We start from the raw sequence: 27,014 nt of genomic DNA on the forward strand, positions 1-27,014 counted from the left end.
CGTGTATGGTGGTTTTCTTTTCATCCCGACTCTGGCATGGCATCACATGACAGTGAATTCCGTTATTTTAACTTGAACATTCCTTTCTACTGACTCCAAGTTTTCAGACAAAACTTAACTCTTTCAATTGCCAGCCATAGAGTCCGCGGCCCCACCTATGACTGGTAAGTCCCTGCTTTGAGATGTTCTGCCTTTTTGGGCCAAACCAATGTTTGTCTTCTTGTATTGATTTATGATTTTACCTGCAATTCTTGTCTTCCTGAAATGCATAAAACCAAACTGCAACCTGAATGCCTTGGGTGCACTTTCTCAGGACCTCTGGAGACTGTGTTTCCCTGGGCCGCAGTCACTCATATTGACTTAGAATAAACCTCTTTAAATATTTTGGCAGAATTTTTTTTCCATCATCATATGTAACGGCCCCTAAAACTGTTACTGGGGAAGAGACAGTCCTACAAAGGAGGCAATTCCCCAGGAGGTTGTTTGGGGTTACCTGTTCCCTGTAACTCCCTTCTCTGAGAACTTCTCCCATCCACAGTTTCTTCCAAACATAAATCCTCTAACAGTTGAGTGTACTGGGGGAGGGAGTAGGAGGTCACCTGACCAGCCTGGACCAATTAGAATTGGGAGTTGAGGGGCTGAGACTGATTTAGTTAACAGTGGTACTTGACACAGATCATGACGTGGAATGGGGACATGGCCATGATGGGCCACGTATGAGCTGATGGGTCTTCAAAGAGGGAAGAATGGATCAGATAAGTAGAGAGGAAACAAGGAGATGCTCACGTGGACAGAGGGGGAACCAGCCACGCAAGCTCCATCAGACAGAGGCTGGACTGACCTGTGATCCTGAGTGACAGGTGAAGAGGCCCAGCTCCCGCCTCTCTAGTTCTTCTCCTGCAGGGTTTGGTTGTGTTTGGTTTACCCATTTCTGCCTATATCCCTGCAATAACCTCTTCCTCTCTTTTTACTTTAAGTGGATTCCTGTTTCCTGTGACTGACAGGACTTGGAAGGGACTGACATTTCTGGATGTGACTTGCTTAGAGGCATGTTTCACAACATTGAATCTTATGTCCAGAATTTTGCCTTATATAGTGGTGAGAAGAATATAAAACTAAACATGAATGGCTTCTAGTGAACATCTCATGGTGATGAGCAACACACAGTGGGTGCACTGGGACTGTAGATTTTGATGTTGATATTTAAAGGTTTTTGTAATTAGAAACAATTTTTTATCATTTTGATGTGTGGATGAAACAGGAAATAATAGCAATATCATGCCCTGTATTTGCTTTGTTATGGATGGACATTTTAAACATTGCAACATGGCTTTCTAGAGAGTCAGGGCAACAACCACAGTAGGCTCCTGAGTTGAGTCAGAAAATCATGACCACTTATTCATCCTATTATATTTATCCAGCAGCAGCTAGGAACTATCTAAAAAATACTAAATAGCTTTTCCATAATGACTACAGAAGCTTAAATTGAAGCAGAAATGGGAAATATAAGGATGAAATTACAGACTGTAAAGATGATTAGACACAAAAAAAGTCTTTATAAGAGAAGCACAGAAGTGCTTTACCTGGGGCCTCTAATGTCAGAACGTCAGACAAATGTTTCTGAATTAGTTTAAGTGCAACATTGCTTGGAGGTAGATTATTAATTAAGGATAATAGTGATAGTATGCTTCTATTGATGTAAGGATGTACATTTGGCAAAACATTTAACGTGTATTTTCTCATTTGGGAATTCTGCTTTTTGGTTCCATCTTTTTTTTTTTTTCCTGGACAAGTCTTGCTCTGTCACCCAGGCTGGGGTACAGTGGCACGATCACAGCTCACTGTAGGCTGAAACTCCTAGGCTCAAGTGATCCTACTGCCTCTGTCTCCCTCGTAGCTACGACTATAGGTGTGCACCACCATGCCTGCTAATTTTTTTACTTTAAAATTTTTCTTTTAGAGACAGGGTTCTCACTATTTTTCCCAGGCTGGTCTCGAATTCCTGGCCTCAAGCGATCCTCCTGCCTTGGCCTCCCAAAGTGCTGGGATTACAGGTGTGAGCAACTGTGCCTAGCTGAGTTCCATTATTTTTAAGGAGATCAGATTCAAGAAAAGATCACAGAAGCTCCTGGTTATTCATCCTACTTTTTACTTACAGTTTGGGTTTGGCCAGAACTGGAGGGGGCTCTTTCACGGGGGAAGAAGGCTCTGGGGTTTTTGTTGCCTGTCCGTTGAATCTCTCCTGGAAAGAATTGGGCCTGGTCTGTCTGGCGGTCACCACACCAGCCTCGGAGGCTGCTTCACTTCCTTTGTCATCTTCAGGCAGGTTGAAGTGCACACGAAGCCCAATCCTGGAGCTGGACCGGGGCTCATTGTGGTTCACCAGAACCCCCTCGAGTTTGGGTTTGGGGGGTTGTTCCACAGACGGAGGCTCTGAGTGGGGTGGGGAGGGCTGTGGCTCAATAGCTGCCAGGTTGGTGGTGGAGTTGGCTGAGTGAAGAGACCCGTTGTTGCTGAGGTCCTCATTTCCTGAAAGGACAATCACAGGACCTGAGCTGTCAGCCACTGTAAGCCTGAATTGGGTCATGTGCACAAATGGGAAAATGTTCACACCAGATGAATGTATGAATGGGAAAATGCTTGTCAAAAACAGATCATCATCGGGGCGTTAAAGAATGGTAAGGATACAGGAAAAAATTAAATTAAAAATAAAAAACTAAATTTAAAATCTAAGTACCCTTTTGGAAAGAAATTTAGAAATTTATTGAGGAGATGTTCTCTTAGGAAATATAATGACGACAGCAGGTTAACTGGGGTGGTGGCTGTAAGTGCAACAAGAAATTGAAAATTGGACACTGTTCAAGAACACTTTCCTCAATAATTCAAATCTTTTTAGGAGAGCCAAGCCAGCTTTGTATGAAAAACAGTAAGGAATGGTAACACAAAATCTGCATATTCACACTCAAAGTCATAGACTAAACTGTTCTGGCATTAAAGGGCCCTTACCTCTCACGTGCAGCTGTGCAATGCTTGATACTGTGCCGTATTTGTTGCTTGCAGTACATGTGAAGCACCCAGAATCTTCTGCAAACACTTCGGCAATGACCAAGGTGCAAATCTCCTCTATATGCCAGTGAAACAGAATGGTTACTGACTTAATTATGAGAACAGAATTATAGAATTTACTGATATCAGATGATTCTACAAAGTCAATATAAGAAGCTGGCTATATTAATTATTTGAAAACAATTGGTCAAAACAATTATTTGATTGAATTGACCGATTAGTAGGCAAAATGAATCAAAGAATGTAGAAACAATAACTCCATGCAGACAGGCCAAGTACTGACAAGGGGATTTTTTTTTTCTAGATGGAGTCTCTCTCTGTTGCCAAGGCTGGAGTGCAGTGGCAAGATCTTGGCTCACTGCAACCTCCGCCTCCCAGGTTCAAGCGATTCTCCTGCCTCAGCCTCCCAAGTAGCTGGGACTACAGGCGTGTGCCACCAAGCCTGGCTAATTTTTGTATTTTTAGTAGAGACGGGGTTTTGCCATGTTGGCAGGCTGGTCTCGAACTCCTGACCTCAGGTGATCTGCCCACCTTAGCCTCCCAAAGTCCTGGGATTACAGGCGTGAGCCCCCATGCCCGTCCTGACAAGGGGATTTTGTAAAAAATATGGATTCTCAGATAATCTTCTATTTTTATGTCATCAGTACAGATGGCAAAAATAGAAATGAATAACAATAAACTTTTTAAAAATCACAAAAACAAATTAGGAGTCAAAGGAAAAGGAAGTTTCTGTGAAATTAAAGGACTAATAAAACATTTTCTAAGCCTAGATCTCTCACTATTTCCCTGGGGAACTTTTGCATTGAGATTATTTTAAACCAGGACCACAATTTAAAATTGGACAGCAGGTAAATATTTTGCTTTACTAGTAGTAATGAGCTGATAGAGTAACTTGAAATTCTGTGTGAAAGAAGAGTGAAATGCATTTCTACTTTTGTATTACTATGGTAATTCTTATGGATTGCTCTGATACACTGTGAACGATGATCCTCTGTGAATAACTACAGAGGTGATTCCCAGGTAGAACCACATGATTACAGTCCAAAATTATTAAAGTTAGATATTCCTTGACAGCTAATAAAGAGGAGGTATAAGACAGTAGCATAAACCTCCAGTTGTCACTCCGTTGAACTGACATTAAAAACAAAATTATTAAAAAATAGTTGCATTAGGAGAAACTTGGCAGGCATCTCAGTGCTTCATGATAATTGAATTAAAATAACTAGTCCATTTCTAGGAAATCTGGCCAGGGGGGCATGGAAGGCAGTATTGAGTATTGCTGTTTGAATGTGTCCCCCAATGCTCATGTGCTGGAAACAATTCCCAATTCTTCAGTGTTGGGATGTGGAGCCTAAAGGGAGGTGTTTAGGTCATGATGCCTCTGCCCTAATAAATGGATAAATGTTGTTATTGTGGGAGTGGGTTCATCATGAAACTAAGAGTGGCCCCCTCTCTCCCTCCCTTCTCTTGTGCACTTGCCCTCTTGCCCTTCTGCCTTCTGCCATGGAATGGCACAGCATGAAGGCCCTCACCCAGATGCAGGCCCCTTGATCTTGGGCTTTCCAGCCTCCAGAACTGTAAGAAACAAATCCCTGTTCTTCATTAAAAATCACCCAGTTTCAGGTATTCTGTTACAGCAGCACACAGTGGACCAAGGCAAGTACCTACTCAGTAACTCTTCATCCTCCTACCTCCTTGTTGATAGAACCCTGGCTTTGTTTACTCTACTTGGAATGGTCATATGTTTCGAAGAAAGTTGGCCCCTCTCAGCCTGAGGTGGTAAATCATGACTGGTCTAAGCCAGTCAAGCTAACTCTATTCTTGTTAAGTGGTAGTTGAGACACACAGTTCCAGTCAGTGTAATATTGAAACCATCCCCACAGGGTTGACAAGAATTGCATGCTAGGTTCTGGACAGAAATATAGTTAAGCATTAATCAGGCTGCACTTTGACCCACTTCCTTTGTCACTAAAAGTCACATAGCACTAGATCCTGACCATTTGCATCCCCTTGTTCCTATAGATAGGATTTCTGACATTAGGATCATAAGACTGTTTAAGAATTGATTTGCATCCCCATTGTTGCTATAGACATGGTTTTTAAAATTTTTTATTTATTTATTTATTTTTGAGATGGAGTCTTGCTCTGTTGCCCAGGCTGGAGTGCAGTGGTGCGATCTCGGCTCACTGCAAGCTCTGCCTCCCAGGTTCATACCATTCTCTCACCTCAGCCTCCCGAGTAGCTGGGACTACAGGCGCCCGCCACCACGCCCGGCTAATTTTTTGTATTTTTTTTAGTAGAGACAGGATTTCACCGTGTTAGCCAGGATGGTCTTGATCTCCTGACCTCATGATCCACCTGCCTTGGCCTCCCAAAGTGCTGGGATTACAGGCATGAGCCACTGCACCCAGCCACTATAGACTAGATTTCTAACCTTAGAATCATAAGGCTTCTATTTTTTTTGAGACAAAGTCTTGCTCTGTTGCCCAGGCTGGAGCGTAGAGGCATAATCTTGGCTCACTGCAACCTCCACTTCCCAGGCTTGAGTGATCCTCCCACCTGAGCCTCCCGAGTAGCTGGGACCACAGACATGCACCACCATGGCTGGCTAATTTTTAAGTTTTTGTAGAGGTGGGAGTCTCACTATATTGCCCAGGCTGGTCTTTAACTCGTGTGCTCAAGCAATCCTCCCACCAAAGTGTTGGGATCACAGGTGTGAGCCACTGTGCCCAGCCTCATAAGGCTTTTGTTTAAGGATCTCTTAAGACATTTTTTTCAGACCATGAATTCCAGCAACTAGTTTGAAGACCCCCACAGAGGATCGAGATCAGCATGAGAACCTAGCTTCTTCATCTCCCTGTCCCATGACTTCACCCCGCACTTTTCAATCAACCAGTGATCTCCGCTCTTCAACCCACTCCAAAACCCTTAAAAACCCTAGCCCGGCTAATTTTTGTAAATTTAGTAGAGATGGGGTTGTATGTATGTTGGCCAGGCTGGTCTTGAACTCCCAACCTCAGGTGATCCACCCGCCTCAGCCTCCCAAAGTGCTGGGACTACAGGTGTTAGCCACCATGCCTGGCCTGAAGAGAGAATGATAATAATGAGATAAAAAACCAGCTTTCTCTCACAGGGTTGCAAATACAATCTGATTTTTCTGGGTGGTCACAGAGAAGGCATTCAGATGTTTATGTCCTGTTTTGTGAGTGACTTGTATTTTCTAACTTCGCCTACTGTCACTTGTATGTCATCGTAGTATCCTCCCAACCAAATCTAATAACATCACAGATATTTTATTGAATCTCTGCAAGCTTCAAAATCTGATGATGCATAAGTTTTGAGATACCTAGGCTATGAAAATGAAATTGACCTAGCATTATAAAAATTGCTTTGCCTAGTTTTGAGAGGGCTCAAATGGCGGCCATTTATGGAGGAAAAATATTCCTAAGAAACACTTCTCAATAACCAAGAACCAGCTGCATTCATATGAGGTATTAAATATATATTCCAGATTTGCACATGCACCCCTCCTTTCCTCCTACAATAATAGCTATAGTTCATTTGGATGGTTTTTTTTTTTCTTTGAGACAGATTCTTGTTCTGTCGCCCGGGCTGGACTGAAGTGTCATGATCTCAGCTCACTGCAACCTCCACCTCCCAGGCTCAAGTGATTCTCCTGCCTCAGCCTCCGAGGTAGCTGGGATTACAGACGTGCGCCACCATGCCTGGCTAATTTTTGCATTTTTAGTAGAGATGGGGTTTCATTTTGTCATGTTGGCCAGGCTGGTCTTGAACTTCTGATCTCAAGTGATCCGCCCGCCTCGGCCTCCCAAAGTGCTGGAATTACAGGCATGAGCCACTGAACCCGGCCCATTTGGATCTTTTTTTCCTAAAACTTTATTTTTCACTTTTTATTCATCTCAGTGTAACTTCATTATGTATTCTTGTATATATAAAATCACTCATATACTAGTACATTAAAGTTGAAATCATCTTTACCTGGCTCTGCCATGGATCGAGGTTCTAGAAGAAAAGAAAGTAAAAGATTCTGAGCATTTAATTTACTGAGAAACTACATGTTCATCAGAAGCTTCCTACAGAATTTCACAGTCTCTTGCACACTCAGGAGTGATACAATAAGGTTATGTGACAATATTAAGTAAGATGATCTCAACAGGGACAGGATGGATATTACAGAAAGGCAGCAAAAGAGCAAAAACTTTTTTTTTTTTTTTTTTTTGAGACTGAGTTTCACTCTTGTTGCCCAGGCTGGAGTGCAATGGCACGATCTTGGCTCACTGCAACCTCTGCCTCCTGGGTTCAAGCAATTCTCCTGCTTCAGCCTCCCAGGTAGCTGGAATTATAGGCATGTGCCACCATGCCTGGCTAATTTTTGTATTTTTAATAGAGATGGGGTTTCATCATGTTGGCCAGGCTGGTCTTGAACTCCTGACCTCAGGTGATCTGCCCGCCTTAGCCTCCCAAAGTGCTGGGATTACAGGCATGACCCACTACACCTTGCCCAAGAGCAACAATTAAATGATATTGCTTCCTCTTGAAATAAATCTGGGTTTCACTTGGGGTACATAAACCTTAGCCAAGGAGGTTTTTGAGTTAGTTATATTTCAGAAATGACTCTTGCTTTTATTGGCACTCATTCAGCCTTACCTGAAAAAGGTTTGTGAAGATTGAGAGATTGTTCTTGGCTTTGGGCTCGGATAGCCTAATAAAATGTACACTATACCTCCTGTTCTGAGGTTTCTAAGATTAAGACTCAAGATAGATCATAGTTTTCTCAAGAGCAGTTTTTTTTTTTTTTTTTTTTTTTTTTGAGATGAAGTCTTGCTCTGTTGCCCAGGCTGGAGTACAGTGGCAAGATCTTGGCTCACTGCAACCTCCGCCTCCTGGGTTCAAGTGATTCTCCTGCCTCAGGCTCCTGCGTAGCTGGGACTACAGGCACCTGTCACCACACTCAGCTAATTTTTGTATTTTTAGTAGAGACGGGGTTTCACCATGTTGGCCAGGCTGGTCTCAAACTTCTGGCCTCATGTGATCCGCCCACCTCAGCCTCCCAAAGTGATGGGATTAAAAGGCATGAGCCACCATGCCCAGCCAAGAGTAGGTTCTTATCTTATCTTAAAGTTCTTTGGGCTTCATGAAAGTGCCCACGGTGGTACTGAATACAGTTGTTTGATTGGTATTGAATTGCCAACACTCAAAAAGTAGTTGTTGAACTTAGTTTTAATCTTCTACACTGGTAGACCCATTGAAGTTTTTTTTTTCTCTCTCTCTCAGTTTTTTTTTTTTTTTTTTTTTTTTTTGAGATAAGGTCTTACTCTGTTGCTCAGGCTGGAATGCAGTGGTGTGATCTCAGCTCACTGCAACTCTGCCTCCTGGGTTCAAGTGATTCTCCTGCCTCAACCTTCAGAGTAGCTGGGACTACAGGTGCATGCCACCACACCCGGCTGAGTTTTTTTGTTTTTTGGTTTTTTTTGGTGGAAACAGGGTTTCACCATGTTGGCCAGGCTGGTCTCAAACTACTGACCTCAAGTGATCCATCTGCCTTGGCCTGGCCTCCCAAAGTCCTGGGATTACAGGTGTGAGCCACTGTGCCCAGCATCTCTCAGTTTAAATGGCATTCAGAATATATTATTGTTGCTGCTACTACCAATAAAACCTGACAGTAGCTCTGATTCATATGTCACACTGATCTACAGACTACTATTTTGTGATAGGCAGAAAAAGATTAAGAAAAAAGCAAATAACTCACCACAAAAAATGATGTGTGTGAGGTAATACGTATGTTCATTAGCTCAATTTAGCCATTCCACAATGTATATTTCAAAACATCATGTTGTACATGGTAAATTGTAAAATTTTTATTAATCAATGTAAAAAATAAAAAATAAATGTTATACATGTTCATTATGGAAAAACTAAAAAAATACAGAAATGCAAAAGGAAGTAAAACAATTGACCCTAGACTCACTGCCCAGAGAAAGACTGCCAACATTTTAGCAAATTTCTTTCCCGAGTTTTTCTATAATAGATTGTTCTACATAGTTAATAAAACATATTTTTAAAAAGCAAGTATGTTGCAATGTAGTTTATGGCTGAAATGGGTCAAGGAGAAAGCACTGCATGACAAGGTGAAAGCATTGTGCGATAAGAAAAGAAGAATTAACCATGTAAATTTCTAAATAATTCTTACGATAAAAAAGAGCAAGAACCCAATGTGAAATAAAGAAATACAAAGACTTAAGTAAACATGAAAAAGAAAAGTTTCATCCCAGATTTAATTAGTGAAGTGCAGATTAAAACAAGTGTTCCCACTTTTGGCCTATAAAATTAGTGAAGATTTTTAATAAAATGGCTAACACTCATCGTTGGTGAAGGTGTGAGATGAAAGGCATTCCCACGTATTGTTGGCTGTAGTAGGATATAGCTAGGGCTACGTGTGTCCCAGTTCAACTGGGACAGACCTAGTTTATGCCTGGGATCCCTGTATAATTATTAATAGCATCCTCTTTCACTCCCCTAAAGGATCTCATTTTGGCTGATTAATTGTGTGATCATCCTAAATTTAGTTCAACCCTTTGGGGTGGCATTTTGGCAACATATTTTAAAAGCCTTAAAAAAGGTAAATTTATAGCAGCAATTCTCGTACTAGAAATTTATTCCAAGGCAATAACTGTAGATATTCAGAGCTACTGGGGAGGCTGAGGCAAGAGAATCGCTTGAACCAAGGAGGTGGAGGTTGCAGTGAGCTGAGATCGTGCCACTGCACTCCAGCCTGGGTGACAGAGTGAGATTCCATCTAAAAAAAAAAAAAGTAAGGAGGCTCTGTGTTTATTGACATGGAAAGGTGTTCATTAAACGTTGAGTAAATAATCAATTTACAAAAAAGAATATGATGCTTTTCTTTAAAAACTATGCATGGAAAAATTCTTGGAGAACATATACTGAAATATTAACAGGAGTATGATTACAGGTGTGTTTTATTCTTTTTGACTATATTTTTAATTAGTTGTTAAAAGTTATAAAAATAAGTGTGTACAATAAGTTCATAATAACAAAATATCGAAAATAATTTAAAGCATTAACTTACTTTTCTGTAAAATCCTAAAATCTGGAGAATCTTCTATTAAAGTCCCTTCTCTATACCACTCAACCTTAGGAGATGGAGCTCCTTTTACTCTGCATTCAAAGACAACCAGCTGACCCTCAGAAGCTGACAAATTTTGTAGCATCTATAATGATAAGAAGAATGTAGTTAGAACCAAAAAGTACACATTTTTGTAATCTAGTTCTGGTGTTGAATTTTAGAAAAAGATGCCATCTCCATATTTGGATTTTTCTCCAAAGCATCTACATCTCTAGCAGCTTCAGTTCTGTGGATGTGCATTCAAAAGTAGTTTTGAGAGCTTGTTTGGAAGTTCTAGCAGGGGAGCGCGGCTACTCCTACGCCCTTGACCTAAGATCGGTCCTCCTCTATCAGGGATGGTCATCTTCTTCCACTGAGCGCACAGCTTCGGGAGGGACGCACATGGAACAGTGAGGGAGAAAGAGGACACCCGCATAGCCAGCCTGATCAGCTGAATTAATTCTGGCCATCAATGGGGTGACAGATGTCGCAGCCAGATCGCCCTCACACCCCAAAAGTAGGTTTGAAGACAGAATCATCTGAGCCCATATAAAGCTTTTCCCTCACTCTTGTTTTCCTTTCTGTCTCTACCAATGCTAAGTAAATTTATTAAATATTAGGCAAGATATTTTGAGTAATGTAGCTACTTTTAATATAGTATCTTTGGGGTGGTTTTTTGTTGTTGTTTTGATTTGGGTTTTTTTTTTTTTTTTTGGTCGGGGGTGTTTTTTTGTTTGTTTGCTTTTGTTTTTGTTTTTGTTTTTTTCTTTTTTCTGAGACAGGGTCTCACTCTCTTTCCCAGGCTGGTGTGCAGTGTTGTGATCACGGCTCACTGCAGCTTCAACCTCCCAGGCTCAAGCGATCCTCTCACCTCAACTTCCTGAATAGCTGGGACTAAAGGCACAGGTCACCACGCCTGGCTAATTTTTTTTTTTTTTTTTTTTTTTGTAGAGACAGGGTTTTGCCATGTTGCCCAGTCTGGTGTCAAACTTCTGGGCTCAAGTGATCCACCTGCCTCGGCCTCCCAAAGTGCTGGGATTACAGGCTTGAGCTACCGCACCTGGCCTCAGTACCTCTGTTCTTAAATGCCCAAGTGGTGTTTGATTTCCAGAAATAATAATAATCTTTAAATCTGCAGTGAGTATCTACTAGATGTGTTCAACATAGGAGTGATGTATTAGTCCACAAAAGAATGTGGCTGCTCATAATGTGGAAGGGTTCTATGGCCCAAGTAACTGGTTCTGTCTTCCTAGCTTTGCCTTGTTTACATTCTGCAGTCCTGGAAATTGATTTTCATTTTGCTGTTTTGTTTTTCTTATGTGGTCTTTACAGGATAGGCTCACTAATCTGTTGAGGAATAAAAACAATCACAATCTTTATAAAATCCTAGTCACACATACAGTCATACGTCATTGTAAAATATGTTGTAAATTTGCGAAGGAATCATTAAATGCTTTTCCACACTCCCACAATAAAAGGTTTATGAAGACCACTTTGAATTGTAAGATATCAGTGTATTCTGTACTAGACTCTAGAAGATAATAAAATGCACATTTTTTCACAACTAGTTTCTTATTCATCATGGTTTGTGAGCTGAAAACCATACATTCTTTTCTGTAGTTGGCACTTAATGTGATTATGAAATGCTTCTTCGTTCGGCACATGTATTGGCATATTTTTGTTTTTCATTTGGCCCAAAGACTGTAAGCATAAAAAGGTTACAATTAAACTTACTCCACAAACTCTGTAAGCAACAAATGCTGCATGGCTTTCTATTATTACAATTTTTGGACCTGCATTTAGGAAATACTGGCTCTTACTTCAGAGAAGGGGAAAGCCAATCGTTTTTTCTCTTTTGTCATTCGCTGTTACGAATATTTCGTTATTTTTTACAGTTCTTGTCTGAACAACTTATGATATTCTGTACTTGATCCTATCGTACTTAATAGCATTTATCTAAGGAGAATATGGGGCTGGGGGAAACCACATAGGATTAGCTGTGTAAGAGACTTTCATCTCAGGGATGTTATGCATTGATATTGTGACAGCCAGGGGGCGCTGTAGTTCAATGCTAGTGTTTTATTCTTTCTGAGGTCCCAAATTTGTTTGCTGAAGTAGTTCCGGACAGGATTAGCACCGAGTGGTTTCTGAATTAATAAAGAACTATTTGACCGAAAAATCTAATTATTATTTGTCTTCCCAAAACATCTACTAATGACAAGAACGGAAAACAGGAAGCATCAGTGAATTTTGGGTGCTCCCGGCAAACTGGTGAGTATGTCCTCCACCCTGACCTCTGAGCAAATTGTGTGTTCAAATGGCAGCTTTGGAGCCCATTGAAAACTTTAATGGCACTTAGACACCCTCCTGGAGCTTATACATAATAAAGTTTTCATTCCTTCTTGAGGCAAACCAATTAGAAAACCAAACCAAACATCAAAAAAGGTGGTGGTGGGGGAGAAGAGGTTGAGTAAACGAAACAGTACGTTCACAGTAGAATGAGGTCAATCTAATATGCTCTGACATGGCCTAAAGTTCAGCTCAGATATATGAGCCAGTTCTCAATCTGCAGAGGTTACACGAAAGCCCTGCTTGCAAAGGGATCTCCTTGAGAAAATATGTTGTTCACAATTTAAACCATCAGTTGGTTGTTATTCATTTAACATCAAAGGCCAAGACTTGTGTTCTATTCAAGAGCCGAGCCTAGTTATGTGAGATACTACAGTGTATGGAATGGGCCTCCTAATGTCTGTGATGGAAGCTCATTCCAGTATGGCACATCATCAATACTCAGTAAAGGAGGTGCCAAGGGTCATCTCACAAGCCACTTAGAAAACTGTTAAGAGTCATAGCTATCAGGGTGATGATGGTTGTTATTGCTGAAAGCTGCTTTTCTACAAAGTTTCATGAGAAAGAGCTGGCTCACATTGCCACAGATCAGGATCCAAACCAGTTACACTATTAGAACATAGTAGCTGTCATCACATTCATCACGGCAGTAGGTCTTAGGCTGTTTGTTACTAATGGCATGGGGTGTACAGACTTGATCATATTCATTTCAGCTTCACTGACAACAAATGAGACAGACTAAACAGTCTCCAACTAGCAAAGATTAAGTTAGTCTTTTCTAGGAATTATGACTCTGGGCTAAAGTCACTATAACCAAAGATCTACAGCCTCCTCAGGTATGCAGTATTCAAAGTGCAAATCTATCTTGTGTGTCATCACTAAACCGGTCATCTGGGAGGACATTCTTTGTAGGGTGACTTGACAACATAGAGACTTCAGAAGCATGTCTTCTTCCATGGCCATTTGACATTTTACTTTTTTTCTCTATTCCTCCTAAAGACACTCTGAAGTTACAAAGTAATGAAAATAATAATTTCTTCTTAGCTGAAATGGAAGGGTTTTTTTGTTTTGTTTTGTTTTTTGTTGTTTTGTTTTTTGAGATGGAGTCTCGCTCTGTCACCCAGGCTGGAGTGCAGTGGTATGATCTCGGGTCACTGCAACCTCCACTTCCTGGGTTCAAGTGATTCTCCTGCCTCAGCCTCCCAAGTAGCTGGGACGATAGGCGAGTGCCACCATGCCCGGCTAATTTTTGTGTTTTTAGTTAGAGATGGGGTTTTGCCATCTTGGCCAGGCTGGTCTCAAACTCTTGGCGTCAAGTGATCCTCCTGCCTCAACCTCCCGAAGTGCTGGAATTACAATTGTGAGCCACCGTGCCTGGCTTGAAATGGAATTTATTTGCCACAGAATAAATGTGTGCCTGCTTTGTGCCCAGCACCATGCCCACTGCTATAAATGTGAGTTGAAAGGATATAGTTCTTGCTTAGTAGATCTATAACCACAAACATAATGCTGGGACATCCTTGAGAAAGAGCATCTGCCTTATTGGTTAAAAGATGTCAGCTACAAAGATCGTTTTGCCATTTTATTTGTTTTTCAATCCAGTTGATAATTTTGCACCTTGGAAGATGCTGCAAGTTCACAGTGCTTTAGGCTGGAGTTGGATCAAAGTGGTTTTTACTGATAAAGAACTGTTTGGTCGAAAGCTCTTTTGCCCCTTGACTGTCACAAGTGTCCCATGCAATCATTGAATAAGAAAAGTCTCCAGAATTGATTGAATGGGGAGAGGGGCCCATGAACTCCAGAAATCTGGATCCCACTACCGGCCCAGTTATTTCAGGGTTTCCTGCCTTTGCTGTTATATAATGAAGTGCTCTTTTTCAAATTCTCACTTCCCCTGCCCCCTTGCACTCTTCAAATTACTGCTGAAGCAGCTGGGGCCAGGGCTGCTGCAGCCTTGAAAGCCTGCCAGAGCAGCTGCTGCTGGGGTGGGAGCAGTGATAGGAGTAAGATTCTAATTTGATCATAGACCTCCCTTCACACTCAAGAAGTGTGAGTGCTGTTTCCCCGCATAAACAGAGCAAAAGTATTTTTGATACTGCGTAGAGGATGGAGGATAGTCTATCTCTATCCACAGTTAAAGAGTATTTAAAAACATAGGTATCACCTATGAGTAGAGTAGTGAACTAGTTTTGGAATCCCACAGTCCTCTCTCAAATTCTACCACTGTTTTGCTGGGCTACTCTCCTTTTCATTTTAACTTTCTTTAAAAGAAGATAAGTACTTCGCTGTCACCAGCGGAGGAAGGAGTTAAATAAAACTCTGCTCTCTAAGCGTTGCTTTAAAAAAAAACTGGCTTCTTGCCACGATTGGCAAAGAAATGCTTTGTTGGGCAGTATAGAAAGTGAGTCATAGGGAATGGAATGCCAGAAGTCCGTAAACAAGTAAATAGAGCAGGAATAAGCCAAACAAACATATGCAAATAATCTGTTATCATGGCTCATAGCCACATGATACCATCCATCACTGGTGGCTCTGACTCAGAAATTTGCTAATGACACTGGCAGTGACTATGACCTCAATCCTGCCCTCACTGATGGAAACTAACGCAAGCACATCATCGCTGATAAGTCTTTCTGGAATCTGAGCCACTCCCTATCCTAGTACCCAATGCCCGAACAATCCTTATCCCATTTATGGAGGCAAAAGCACATATCCTGACGAGGCTGAGAAAGCCTCGTCAGGGTTTGGGTCTGTGTACTAAGGACCATTTTTCCCACCATGAAGCTATTTCTTTTAGATATTTTATCTAACAAACAAAATACGTTAATGATTAATTCATTTTCCTATTTTTATTTATCAAAAGTATATGCATCTGCCAATCACAGCATCTAATTATTAATAGAAGGAGCTAATCAGAATCACCACACAAAGGCAGCTCAATCTGTGGCTCTAATCAGCTCATGAAAATTAAATGTAAAGAATAAATGTGGCTGGGCACTGTGGCTCACGCCTATAATCCCAACACTTTGGGAGGCTAAGGCGGGTGGATCACCTGAGGTCGGAGTTCCAGACCAGCCAGGGCAACATGGTGAAACCCCGTTTCTACTAAAAATACAAAAATTAGCCAGGCATGGCGGTGCACACCTATAGTCCCAGCTATTCGGGAGGCTGAAACATGAGAATCGCTTGAACCCAGGAGGTGAAGGTTGCACTGAGCCAAGATCATGCCACTGCACTCCAGCCTGGGTGACAGAGGGAGACTCTGTCAAAATAAAATTAAAAAATAAAATAAAATAAAATAAAATAAAGTAAAATAAAATAAAATAAAAAAATAAAAGTTAGCCGGGTGTGGTGGCTCATGCTTGCAATCCCAGCACTTTGGGAAGCTGAGGTGAGCGGATCTGAGGTCAGGAGTTTGAGACCAGCCTGATCAACATGGTGAAACCTCATGTCTACTAAAAATACAAAAGATTAGCCAGGCATGGTGGTGGACGCCTGTAATTCCGGCTACTCGGGAGGCTGAGGCAGGAGAATCACTTAAACCCGGGAGGCCAAGGTTGCAGTGAGCCAAGATCATGCCATTGCACTCCAGCCTGGGCAACAAGAGTGAAACTCCATCTCAAAAAACAAACAAACACAAACAAACAAATAAATAAATGTTAAAGTCCTATTGGACTTTTCAAAATAATAACAACTTTTTACCTATTGTTGCCTCTATGGACTCCTATCTAGATATTAGAGAGTCTTCAAGGTGAACGGGAGAGATAGAAAGGTAAACAGCTTTACTGCCGTGATAAACGTGCCAGAGGTATGCTCTGGGTGATATGTGTCAACCGAAAATGAAATTCTTAGCGCACACCCACTCTGCACCCTCCCCTGCCTGCCCCCTACCATCTGAATGGATCCCTTCTCTCAGCAAGGGCATTCTGAAGCTAACCTGAAAACTAGTTCAGGTCATGATGGGAAGGGGACATGCCTCATTATACCCTCCTGGAATTACTGATAGAACAGACTCTTTAAGTCTGATAAGATCTGATAAAAAACATTTACAATCTATTTTCTGAAGCCTGCTCCTAGAGGCTTCATCTGCATGATAAAACCTTGGTCTCTACAACCCCTTATCCTAATCCAGATGTTCCTTTCTATTGTTAATAACTCTTTCAACCAATTGCCAATCGAAAAAAATTTGAATCTGCCTATGACTTGGAAGGCCCCACTTCCAGTTGTCCTGCCTTTCCAGACCAAATCAATGTACATCTTACATGCACAGATTGATGTCTCATGTCTCCCTAAAGGTATAAAACCAAGCTGTACCCAGGTCACCTTTGGCATATGTTCTCAGAATCTCCTGAGGGCTCTGTCACAGGCCATGGTCACTCATATTTGGCTGAGAATAAATCTCTTCCAACTATTTTACAGAGTTGGACTCTTTTCATGGACATAGATGCAGGGAAGACACAGTACCTAGGAAGATTTGAAATTGAGTGGAGATATCACCTGATATCCCTCTGATGTCACCTGTCTGTCTGGGCAGATGGAGTTGAGGAAGGGAAGAGAGGGGGAGACTTTAGCTGAGACTGAGTACAAACTATCTTGTGGTTTAGCTGCCTTTGAAGAGTCAGCACTGTCTCTAAGGTGTGACAAACTGGCATGATAAATTAAAGTGTCTGTGGCACTTAATCACTGTTTTAAGGTTAGATGACTTAGTAATGACGATAAGCGACAATAAGAAGTAGCTCTCTTAGCTATGTTACAAACACACATACACCCCCCGCATAAAGGTCCACCTATAACTCCTCATCAAAGTCTTGTATCCACCAAATCACAACATGTTGCTCTCCTACTTCAAGACTTTGAAAATAGTAAAGCTAAAATCTCAAATGTAGGTATGAACTGAACTTGAAAAATTGAGAGGCATCTTGTTTCATGTAAGAATGTTTGCCTAACTGATATGGATATTGGTAAACATGGTTGTTCGCTCTAGACTCCACTCTGGGTTTTGGAAAGCCATCTTGAATGATCTGATATAGCAGAGCTCCCATGAAATGGATGCTTCTGTAGAAGTTGTGGATTTAGCTCTTCCTTTAAGGATCAGTACTCACTAGAAAAATAGCCCATTTTTTCCGTTTTGCTCAAACCAGGATTTCTCAGCTTCAACACTGTTGACATTTTGAGCTAGACAATTTTTGTTGTGGGGGGCTGTCATCCTATGTGTTGTAGGATGCTTAGCACAATTCCTGGATGCCAGGGACGCAACCCCCCAGTTGTGACAACAAAAGTGCCAATGACTCTGAAGGGCAAAATTAACCATGATTGAGAACCATTGCTCTAAACCAAAGCATACTTCAAAGAGGATAAAATCTATTTGGGCCTAAGTTTGGTGTTCATACAAACAATAAACTGTAAATCCAGGCATAGATGCTGCCTATTTGGTCCTCATAATACCATAAAATCCAATGTGATTCAATTTTTTCATCTTCACACTCACTGGCTTGGGCAACATATAAACACAGTCTGATAGTCTGAGAATTGGGAGAACTTGTTTGTAGTCCTGATTCTGCCACTAACTGGATCTGTGACATTGGCTACATGGCTTCATCTCTCTGGCCCTCCCTTGGTTTTTCATTTGTAAATGAATGTGCTTGACTAAATTTTCTAGTGCTAAGTACAAAGATTATGAGACTCAGAATTTGATGCCACCTCAATAGTTGATACTATGGAATAGAAAAAGAAAGCTCTTTATCCTAGAGGGAGAGAGGCTTTATGTTAAACCTCCTAAAAGCATTTAACTCCGTCTCCTTGAGCACCTAAGCCAGGTACCTGCAATTGAATTTTTCTAAAAATTCAGAGAAACCTTTGGAGTAATATGTGGCTAGAAATTTATCACTTGACCTCTAGGGGTGGCTCCTATGTTGAACAGTTGTATAATGGCCACAGAGATCAGTGTGGTAAGAGGGAAAGACATTTCTCTCATTACTAAAACTGTTATTAGAAATCTGGGACTTGAAGTGATACTGTAGTAACTAACAAAACAACCCAAACCCTATACTGTACATACAGAAGACCAAATCCTGAGATAAAAATGAATAAATCTTGTATCCTATAACTTTGGGGTGCTGTGGTATCTTTAAAGCCATGACAGAAAGAAGTAATATTTTTATTACCTTTGTAAACACAGGAGCTGCAATGATAGGTTTTCCATCCAATCCTTGCAAGTAATTGGTGGGGCTCTGACACTGGTAGAAGGGAACCAACAGTAAATTCATTGTTACTAATATTATTAGATGGATAGTGAGACATAACAAACCTATAGAATTTGGTATATGAAATGCATCTCAAACCAAAAAACTGATGTATTCTAAGTTTTTGAATCACAGACTTCAAATTTTAGACTGAGTTGACTCTATTTCTCTCTAGGTCATGGTGGCTATAAAATATGTGCTGCCTATCCCCACACCACCCCTTCACATATAGATCTGTGGATCTATGTCATTAACCCTAAACCTCCGAAGAGGCTCCATAGAACCGCTGGGGCTACACAGATCACAGTTTGAAAACCAATGGATTAGAACTAAAACTTGACCCCTCTGCACTACTAAATGGGTCAGATAATTTTTAAAAAGAGGTTGTAGATAAATATATTTAAATACATTGATCATCAATAAAGAAATATATCAGGCTGGGTATGGTGGCTCACAGCTGTAATTCTAGCACTTTGGGAGGCTGAGGCGGGAGGATGGCTTGAGGCCAGGAGTTCAAGACCCGCCTGGGCAACACAGTGAGATCTCGTCTCTACAAATAATTTTTTCAAAAATAGAAAAAATATATATATATAAAAGAAATACATCAATAACATGTTATATGTATATTTAGATAGTATGACTTCATATGTTTTAAAGTCTATGCATACATATATGTATTCTTCTGTATGCATAGACAATGCCTGGAACTACCCACTAGAAACTACTAACATGAAGTACCTCTGAGGAGTGAAGGCACTGGAGTAGAATCTTGACTAAGCTTTTTACTTAATACATTTTTTGGGGGGGAGTGGGAGGACAGGGTCTTATTCTGTTGCCCAGGCTGGAGTGCAGCTATGCTATCACAGGTCACTGTGGCCTTGACCTCTCAGGCTCAAGTGATCCTCCCATGTCAGCCTCCCGCGTAGCTGGGACCATAGGTGCACGCCACCATGCCTGGCTAATTTTTTTTTCTTTTTTGTAGAGATAGGGTCTTGCTATGTTGCCCAGACAGATCTCAAACTCCTGGACTCAAGCAATCCTCCCACCTTGGCCTCCCAAAGTGCTGAGATCACAGGTGTGAGCCACCACACCTGGCATACTTCTGTACTTTTAAAGTGTTTTTACAATAAGCATGTATCATTATTATTAACTTAAAGGATGAGAGCCTTTGCTGTTTTCTAAAAAATAACTACATGCTTGCTTCGTCTTAGAAAGTGGAATTCTCTGCAGCTCCATGAAACTAATCAGGTTTTATGATATAGACTGTTTGTTCTAGGCCAGTCTGAGAGGTGACAGCTCACTGCATATGTAATCGGCACCCTTTATAAAGCTGAAAAGCGAGGGACTAATTTGTAAAGTGTTTCTTTTCCTCAGAAATTTGCCTATTGAAGCCTGAGAATATGTTCCCAAAGCAACAGGAACCACTGCTCTCAAACATCAGAAATACAAGGTGATTATCCTAATGATGGAGTTGCACCTGAGAAAAACACGATCATGCCATGCAAGATGGTCATGGTCACCATGCCTGTCTGTCACAGTGGATGGCACTTGTGTTTCACTTGGATTCTTGTACCTGCTGGATGGTTGCCACACGAGGTTGGGCCACCAAATGCTGGTCTTGGGGTACTGCTGGAGGAATGGCTGCAAAGGTAGTGGGAGGAGATGACACCTCATTTGGCTTCTGGATTCTGAGAAATTATTAAAATATAGATTATAAAACAGACCTATCACTCTGTGAAAATTATTTTAGGAAAACTAGTAATGGCATCACTGCTTACAGGTGAGTGTCATAAAAATCTTGGTTTGATGATATTTTACAAACGTTGACCAAGGGCATTTTTGCTACACACTTTGTTAGGCAATGCAAACACGAAAATGCATAAGACACCATTCCTGTCCTTGGGCCGTTGTTCTCAGTGTAGCCAGGGAGTCAAACATATAAACAGTTAACTGAGATCCAAGACAAATGCAGTGATGGAAGCATGTGCAGAAGGTAATTTTTTGAGATTTGTTTTGTTGTTACCCTCGGTATTTTCCCTCCCCCTCCCATTTCAAGTAAGAGGCCAGGCTTTGTAAATCTATACCTCTGATCCAAGACAGGGTCTCTCACATATAAAACTTAACCTCTGAGAATTTGGCATGGCAGAAAGTAGAAACGGCATGAAGTCAACAAGCTCTTCAAGTTTACACAAATTAAATTAAAGAGAGTATTTGAAGGGCAAGAGAGCCAGCAAGTATTCTTGAGAAGGCTGCAGAGGGGAGATTATTTTAGTTTTGCTGTGGAAGAGACAGAGGTCTGTGGATCTTGCCAGAGAACCTGAAGCCAGGGAGAACCTACGTCCAGAGGGGAAGGCCATCTCTCTCGGTAAATGGCTCCCAGTCTTGTTAAAGATATCAGTAATTACACACGTCAGAAAGCAACAAGCTCTGGACTTGAAGAGAACTTGGGATTTGGGACATGGGCCTCTCACCTGTAACCCATGGATAGATGACTGGATGACAGAGGGCTTTCCTTTGGCCTAGGTGTTATATCTCTTTGCCTCAGCTTCCTCATCTCTAAAATGGGGAAATAATAATTCCTGGAGGGGGCACGGTGGCTCACACCTATAATCCCAGCACTCTGGGAGGTTGAAGTGGGTGGATCACTTAAGGCCAAGAGTTCAAGACCCAGCCTGGCCAATATGGCGCAACCCCATCTCTACTAAAAATACAAAAAAAATTATCCAGGCATGGTGGCGTGTGCCTGTAATTCCAGCTTCTTGGGAGGCTGAGATGGAATAATCGTTTGAACCCGGGTGGCAGAGGTTGCAGTGAGCTGAGATCACACCACAGCACTCTAGCCTGGGCAACAGAGCAACACTCTGTCTCAAAATAAACAAATAAATAATAAAAAATTCTTATCTCCTAGGGTTTTGTGAGGATTAAATGAGATAATTCATGTAACGTGTTTAGAATGGTGCTTGCTCCAAAACTGCTCTCTCTCTCTCTGGCTCATTGTTAAACTGTGAGGGGGAAAGTGACACTCAATACCAGACTGGATGTTTTCCCTAACCAGGCAGCATCTGATCTCAAGCAGAATGATGTGCTAATGCAAAGCCAATCCGTGTATCCAAAGCATCTGTTTTCTTCTTCTACAATAATAGAATACCTGATTGCTTTACATGGTTACTCCAAATAAAGACTACATATCCCAACATTCACTGCAGCTAGGTGTGGCCACATGGGTACTTTCTGATTATGGGATATGAAGGATAGTGGTATATGCATTTTAAGAGAGATGACCTTAAAAGGCTGACCAGCCTTTATTTCTTTCTATTTTAGCCTAAGAAGATGAGGGCAACATCTTAGTGTGAGATAAAGCAGAAAGCAGGAAGCACAGAGGAACCTAGTGGAATGTGGGGTCATTTTACCCATCAAATCCAGATTTGTATGTAAATAAGAAATAAATATCTGTTTCATTTAAGTCACAGTTAATTTGAGTCTCTATGATACACAACTGAGGCTGAATCCCAACAACTACAAGTAGATTTAGAGCAAATAAATAAAAGGGATATTTCTTGCTTATTTAAGTTTATAGATCAAAATTCATACCCCTTAGGTTTGTAACACATTATGGGAGCCACAAGGAAGCAGTGATGCGTGTGCAATAGGGGAGAAGTTTATTACAGAGCTCAAAGCAAAAGAACATTTAGACTGGGTTTTGTAGGATAAATAAGAGTTTGCTAGACAGAGAAGATAGCGCAATCCTAGCAAGTGAATAGCTTGAACAAAGGAGTGAAGAGGAACTATACATGATTTGGGTGAGATGTCAACAATGTAGACAGCCTGAGGTGGGGAAGGAAGGAGGGGACAGAAAAACCTGGTTGATGCTCTACTGAATAAGGCTTTGTATGTACGCCATGTTAAGATTTTTTTTAAATGTTGCTGTTTGTTTTGTGTTTGATTTTTGTTTTCTCATAGATAATAATCTTTTTCTGAGTCAGGAAAACAATAGGATCTGAATCTTGATCTCTTTTAGAGAATAACTGGTTGCAGTTTGGACACTATAAAAGAGAGAAAAAGGCAGAAGCATACAGGAAGCCCTCTAAGGACGTGGTTGGCATAAAAGGCAGGTGAGAAGGAGGAGTTGACTCAAGGCCACGAGAATGATAAAGGAAGGAGGTAAAAGAGGAATCATTTACTCTGGTTATGAATGTTCATATCTGCACAAAGGCTAGAAGCAAATTATCATTTCAAGGTAGGCATAAACAAAGGATTTCTGCCCTTAAGGAGCTCATCCTCTGTAGGGAGTAAATTGGAAAGATTCAAATTAATCTGCTAGGCAAGACTTAAGCAAAAGTAGGGTCTTCTTCAAATCCACTCAATTTATTTATTTATTTATTTATTTATTTATTTTTGTGGTCAAACCCTGGAGCCACCCTTCTTAAGTTCTAGTAACCAATTAATAGTTCTCTTTGAGCTATTAATTGAGCTGAGGTTGCTAAAGCTATAAGATAGAAAATCAGAATTACCGATTCATCTCTTCCTTGTTAGGGTGCCCTTCTGAGTCAGAAGAAGAAACCCCTGGAAAAATAAAAACAAAACATAAGATTGTTAAGATGACAATTTCTTAAATTGGTTCCTAAACACGACATGAGATTTCTAAGATGATACTTTGTTTACCCGATTCCCAAATATCTGAATACCTTCCGAATCTTAGAAATGAACTCAGTGAGGCCGGGTGTGGTGGCTCATGCCTGTAATCCCAGCACTTTGGGAGGCCAAGGTGGGCGGATCACCTGAGGTCCGGAGTTCGAGACCAGCCTGACCAAAATGGAGAAACCCCATCTCTACTAAAAATACAAAATTAGCTGGGCATGGTGGCGCATGCCTGTAATCCCAGCTACTCCGGAGGCTGAGGCAGGAGAATGGCTTGAACCTGGGAGGTGGAGGTTGCTGTGAGCCGAGATCGCGCCATTGCACTCCAGCCTGGGCAACAAGAGCAAAACTCTGTCTTAAAAAAAAAAAAAAGAAAAAAAAAAAAAGAAATGAACTCAGTGATTCACTACACTAACACCCAACTTGACAAACAAGGAAATAGGCCCTAAGAAGTTGAAGGAATTGCTCAAGGTCACATGTCTAGTTAGTGGTACTGTTCAAATTAACTGACCCAACTTCTAAGGGTTCTTGTGTGTAAAACACCTGCTGATGCCTTTGGCCTAACAGAGCAATATTTGCAGACATTCTCTGGTGTTCGTAAGTCCTCTTGCTCTTGGCCTACACAGATTGAATACAAGAAGGGATTACACTGGATTCCAAACATTGTAGGTGTAGGTAGATGCTCTTCCGTCCAGTCCTAATATTAACAAGTCATACTTCATTGTGAGAGAGGGGGTGTTTAAAGTCTTTTTGTCACAAAGAAAAAAAAAACCCAGCAATCCAATCTCAGCACTGTTAGCAGAGCTTTGATCCTGGATTTACTTCTCAAGATAGTGCATTCCATGAAGATATATAACAGCTAAATCTGGAGGTATTTATTGGACTCCAAAAATGTGAGGATAAAAACACATACACATACAACACATTTCTATTCATGTATTTATTCAAAAAATGTTTATCAAATACTCACTATGTACTTGGTACTATGTAAGTACCTAGTACAAGTACATATTGGAGATATAAATAAGGCATGGCCTTACAATCTAGTTGATATGGGCATCTATACCATAATAATATGTTTAAATGTTAAAACCAAGGCATACATAAGGTATTATTGGTGAAAAAAGTGCTAAAGAATGATCTGCAGACAAAATTCAGAGGATAAGATAAAATAGGAACACAAATATAGGTAGATACAAAGGAGCATAAGTTGATTTTTTTCACCTCAAATTAATCATATAAACTTGATGCCAATGTAAATGCCTTTCCAGTGTTCCCAAATGGTATCCATGCATCTATCCTTGACTCCCTGCAGTATATTTTCAAACAGCAGCCAGAGTGACTGTTAAGTCAGATCGTCTGGGCACAGGGACTCACACCTATAATCCCAGTACTTTGGGAGGCCAAGATGGGCAGATCACTTGAGGTGAGGAGTTCAAGACCAGCCTGGCCAACATGGTGAAACCCCATCTCTACTAAAAATACAAAAATTAGCCAGGTGTGGTGGTGCATGCCTGTAATCCTAGCTACTTGGGAAGCTGGGACACGAGAATCACTTGAACCCGGGAGGCAGAGGTTGCAGTGGGCCAAGATGGTGTCACTGCACTCCAGCCTGGGCAATAGAGTGAGACTCTGTCTTAAAAACAAAACAAAACAAAAAACAAAAAAACTAAGATCATGTCATGTCTTTGCTCAGAATGCTCCAGAACTTCTCATCTACCTCAGGGTCAAAATGACCTACAAGGACTTTTGTGATCTGCTTACCTCCCTCCTTCCACTTCCACCCCATCTTACCTTTCAACCTCATCTTCTGTTACTTTCTTGCTCACTCCACCCTGGCCACATTGGCTCATCTCTGTGTCTTAAGACAAGCACACTCCCACCCTCAGGGCCACTGCACTTGCTGATTTTTCTGCCTAGAGTAAATTTCTCTCAAACGACCTTGTGGCTCATTCCCCACCCCTCCGCCCTCCACACTCATACATATGCCATTCCTATCTCTTTTTCTTGGTTTTTGTATCTTTCACAGTGTTTATATATACCTATCATATCATATATTTTATTTGTTTATCTTGTTTATTTTCTGTCTTTCCCATCATATAATGTAAATTATCAGTAAATGAGCCTAAGCATTTTTGTTCTACTCAGTTCACTGCTGTATCCTCATTTCCTAGAAGAGCATGTGGTAGAGGAGGCCCTCAATAAATATTTATTGATTATAACTAAATGTCTTACTATTAAGTGTCATACTCCAAGAGTATTTTGTTTTACCTTCTATATAAATCTCAGCAGAAGTCGAATCAGTCCCATAGATGTTAGAAGCAAAGCAGGAATAGCGTCCTGTGTCTTCTTCAAAGGCTTCCGCAATGGTCAGTGAGTGCAGATTTCCTGCCTGGACGATATGAATATCTGGGGAATTTTCAAGCTCCTTGCCTTCACAGTACCACCTGCAGGGAAAAGAATATGGTCACTGGATGTGACTCAAATGCAAGACAATAACATAGACAGCTCCAGATATTCTCTAAATGAGCTTCATTTAAAGTCAGAACAACAACAACAAAAAAACTCCATCATTATAACATTATTTTTTTGTAACAGTGAGAAGAGTTGGCAGTATTCAAACCATATTGACACCATACTCAAGAAATTAGAAAGTAGCTCCAGTTAAGAATGGTACAACTGAGAAAACTGGTGAGAAAGCAGGAACAGCCAAGTACAAAGATCAGGGTCTTTGATGTGGAACTTGGCTTCTCCTAAAATGACTTTCTGATTCTATCATATGCATTAAGTGCTACATTCGCTTATATGAGAGAATCTAAGAGATAATACAGGTTCGTAAAGTTAAGGACACTCATTTCTTTCTATTAAGTTTCATCTGACCTAACTAAATGAAAATTAATTTGTTCTGTTACTTGAGCCATCAGAGTAAGGAGGAGGGGTCATATTCTCCCAGGAGTGGCCCAACTCTGGCAAATAACCGAAGTTAAATATGTTTCTGTAGGTTATGATATTTTCTTTTAATTCTATATCCTTGAAGTTAGAAATTTTTATTACAGCCTAGTTTTCTGGCCAAAGTTTACCAAAAATACTATTAAAATAATGTTTAAAATGTAGAGGTGCATAATAAGAGAAATGGACATTAAAATTAAATGGAAATTCCATTCTTCATGTAGAAGATTGGCAAAAGTCTAAATGTTTGACCACTCTTACACATTGCTAGTGTGAATGGCATAAACCCTATGAAAGAAGTCTGCCAATACTGCCAGAATTACAGATGCAAATATCCTTGGACCCAACAATCCCACTTGTGGGAATCTATCGTATAGATCCACTTGTATACATACAAAATGACAAATGTATAGGCTACTCATTCAAAGCAGCAAAACATTGTAAACCATTCAGGCGTTCATCCTCAGGGGACTGATGCAGCCGCACAACAGAACACTATGCTGCTCTAAAAAGAAGATGAGAATGATCACTATGTACTGACATGGAAAGAATCCCAAGATATATAATTGAATTTTAACAGTAAGGTGCAAAATAGTGCATGTAGGGTGCTAGCCTTGTATAAGAAA

The 27,014-nt window shown here is 40.8% G+C and overlaps 1 protein-coding gene across 3 annotated transcripts in view; it reads right to left on the reverse strand.

The window, feature by feature from the left end:
- Positions 1-27,014, reverse strand: part of MYPN (myopalladin) — a 111,651-nt gene that overhangs the window by 41,574 nt on the left and 43,063 nt on the right. For all 3 annotated transcript variants that reach the window (XM_002820892.6, XM_024254243.3, XM_024254241.3), the window contains 8 exons: positions 25,711-25,886; positions 23,313-23,364; positions 20,375-20,489; positions 18,724-18,795; positions 10,175-10,316; positions 7,066-7,089; positions 3,007-3,123; positions 2,157-2,529 (listed from right to left, as the gene is read on the reverse strand). In XM_002820892.6, coding sequence (XP_002820938.3) covers positions 2,157-2,529; positions 3,007-3,123; positions 7,066-7,089; positions 10,175-10,316; positions 18,724-18,795; positions 20,375-20,489; positions 23,313-23,364; positions 25,711-25,886 — 1,071 coding nt within the window. The remainder of the gene's footprint in view (positions 1-2,156; positions 2,530-3,006; positions 3,124-7,065; positions 7,090-10,174; positions 10,317-18,723; positions 18,796-20,374; positions 20,490-23,312; positions 23,365-25,710; positions 25,887-27,014) is intronic.

This window comes from Pongo abelii, chromosome 8 (assembly GCF_028885655.2).
Source record: "Pongo abelii isolate AG06213 chromosome 8, NHGRI_mPonAbe1-v2.0_pri, whole genome shotgun sequence".
In the NCBI taxonomy this organism is placed as follows: domain Eukaryota; kingdom Metazoa; phylum Chordata; class Mammalia; order Primates; family Hominidae; genus Pongo; species Pongo abelii.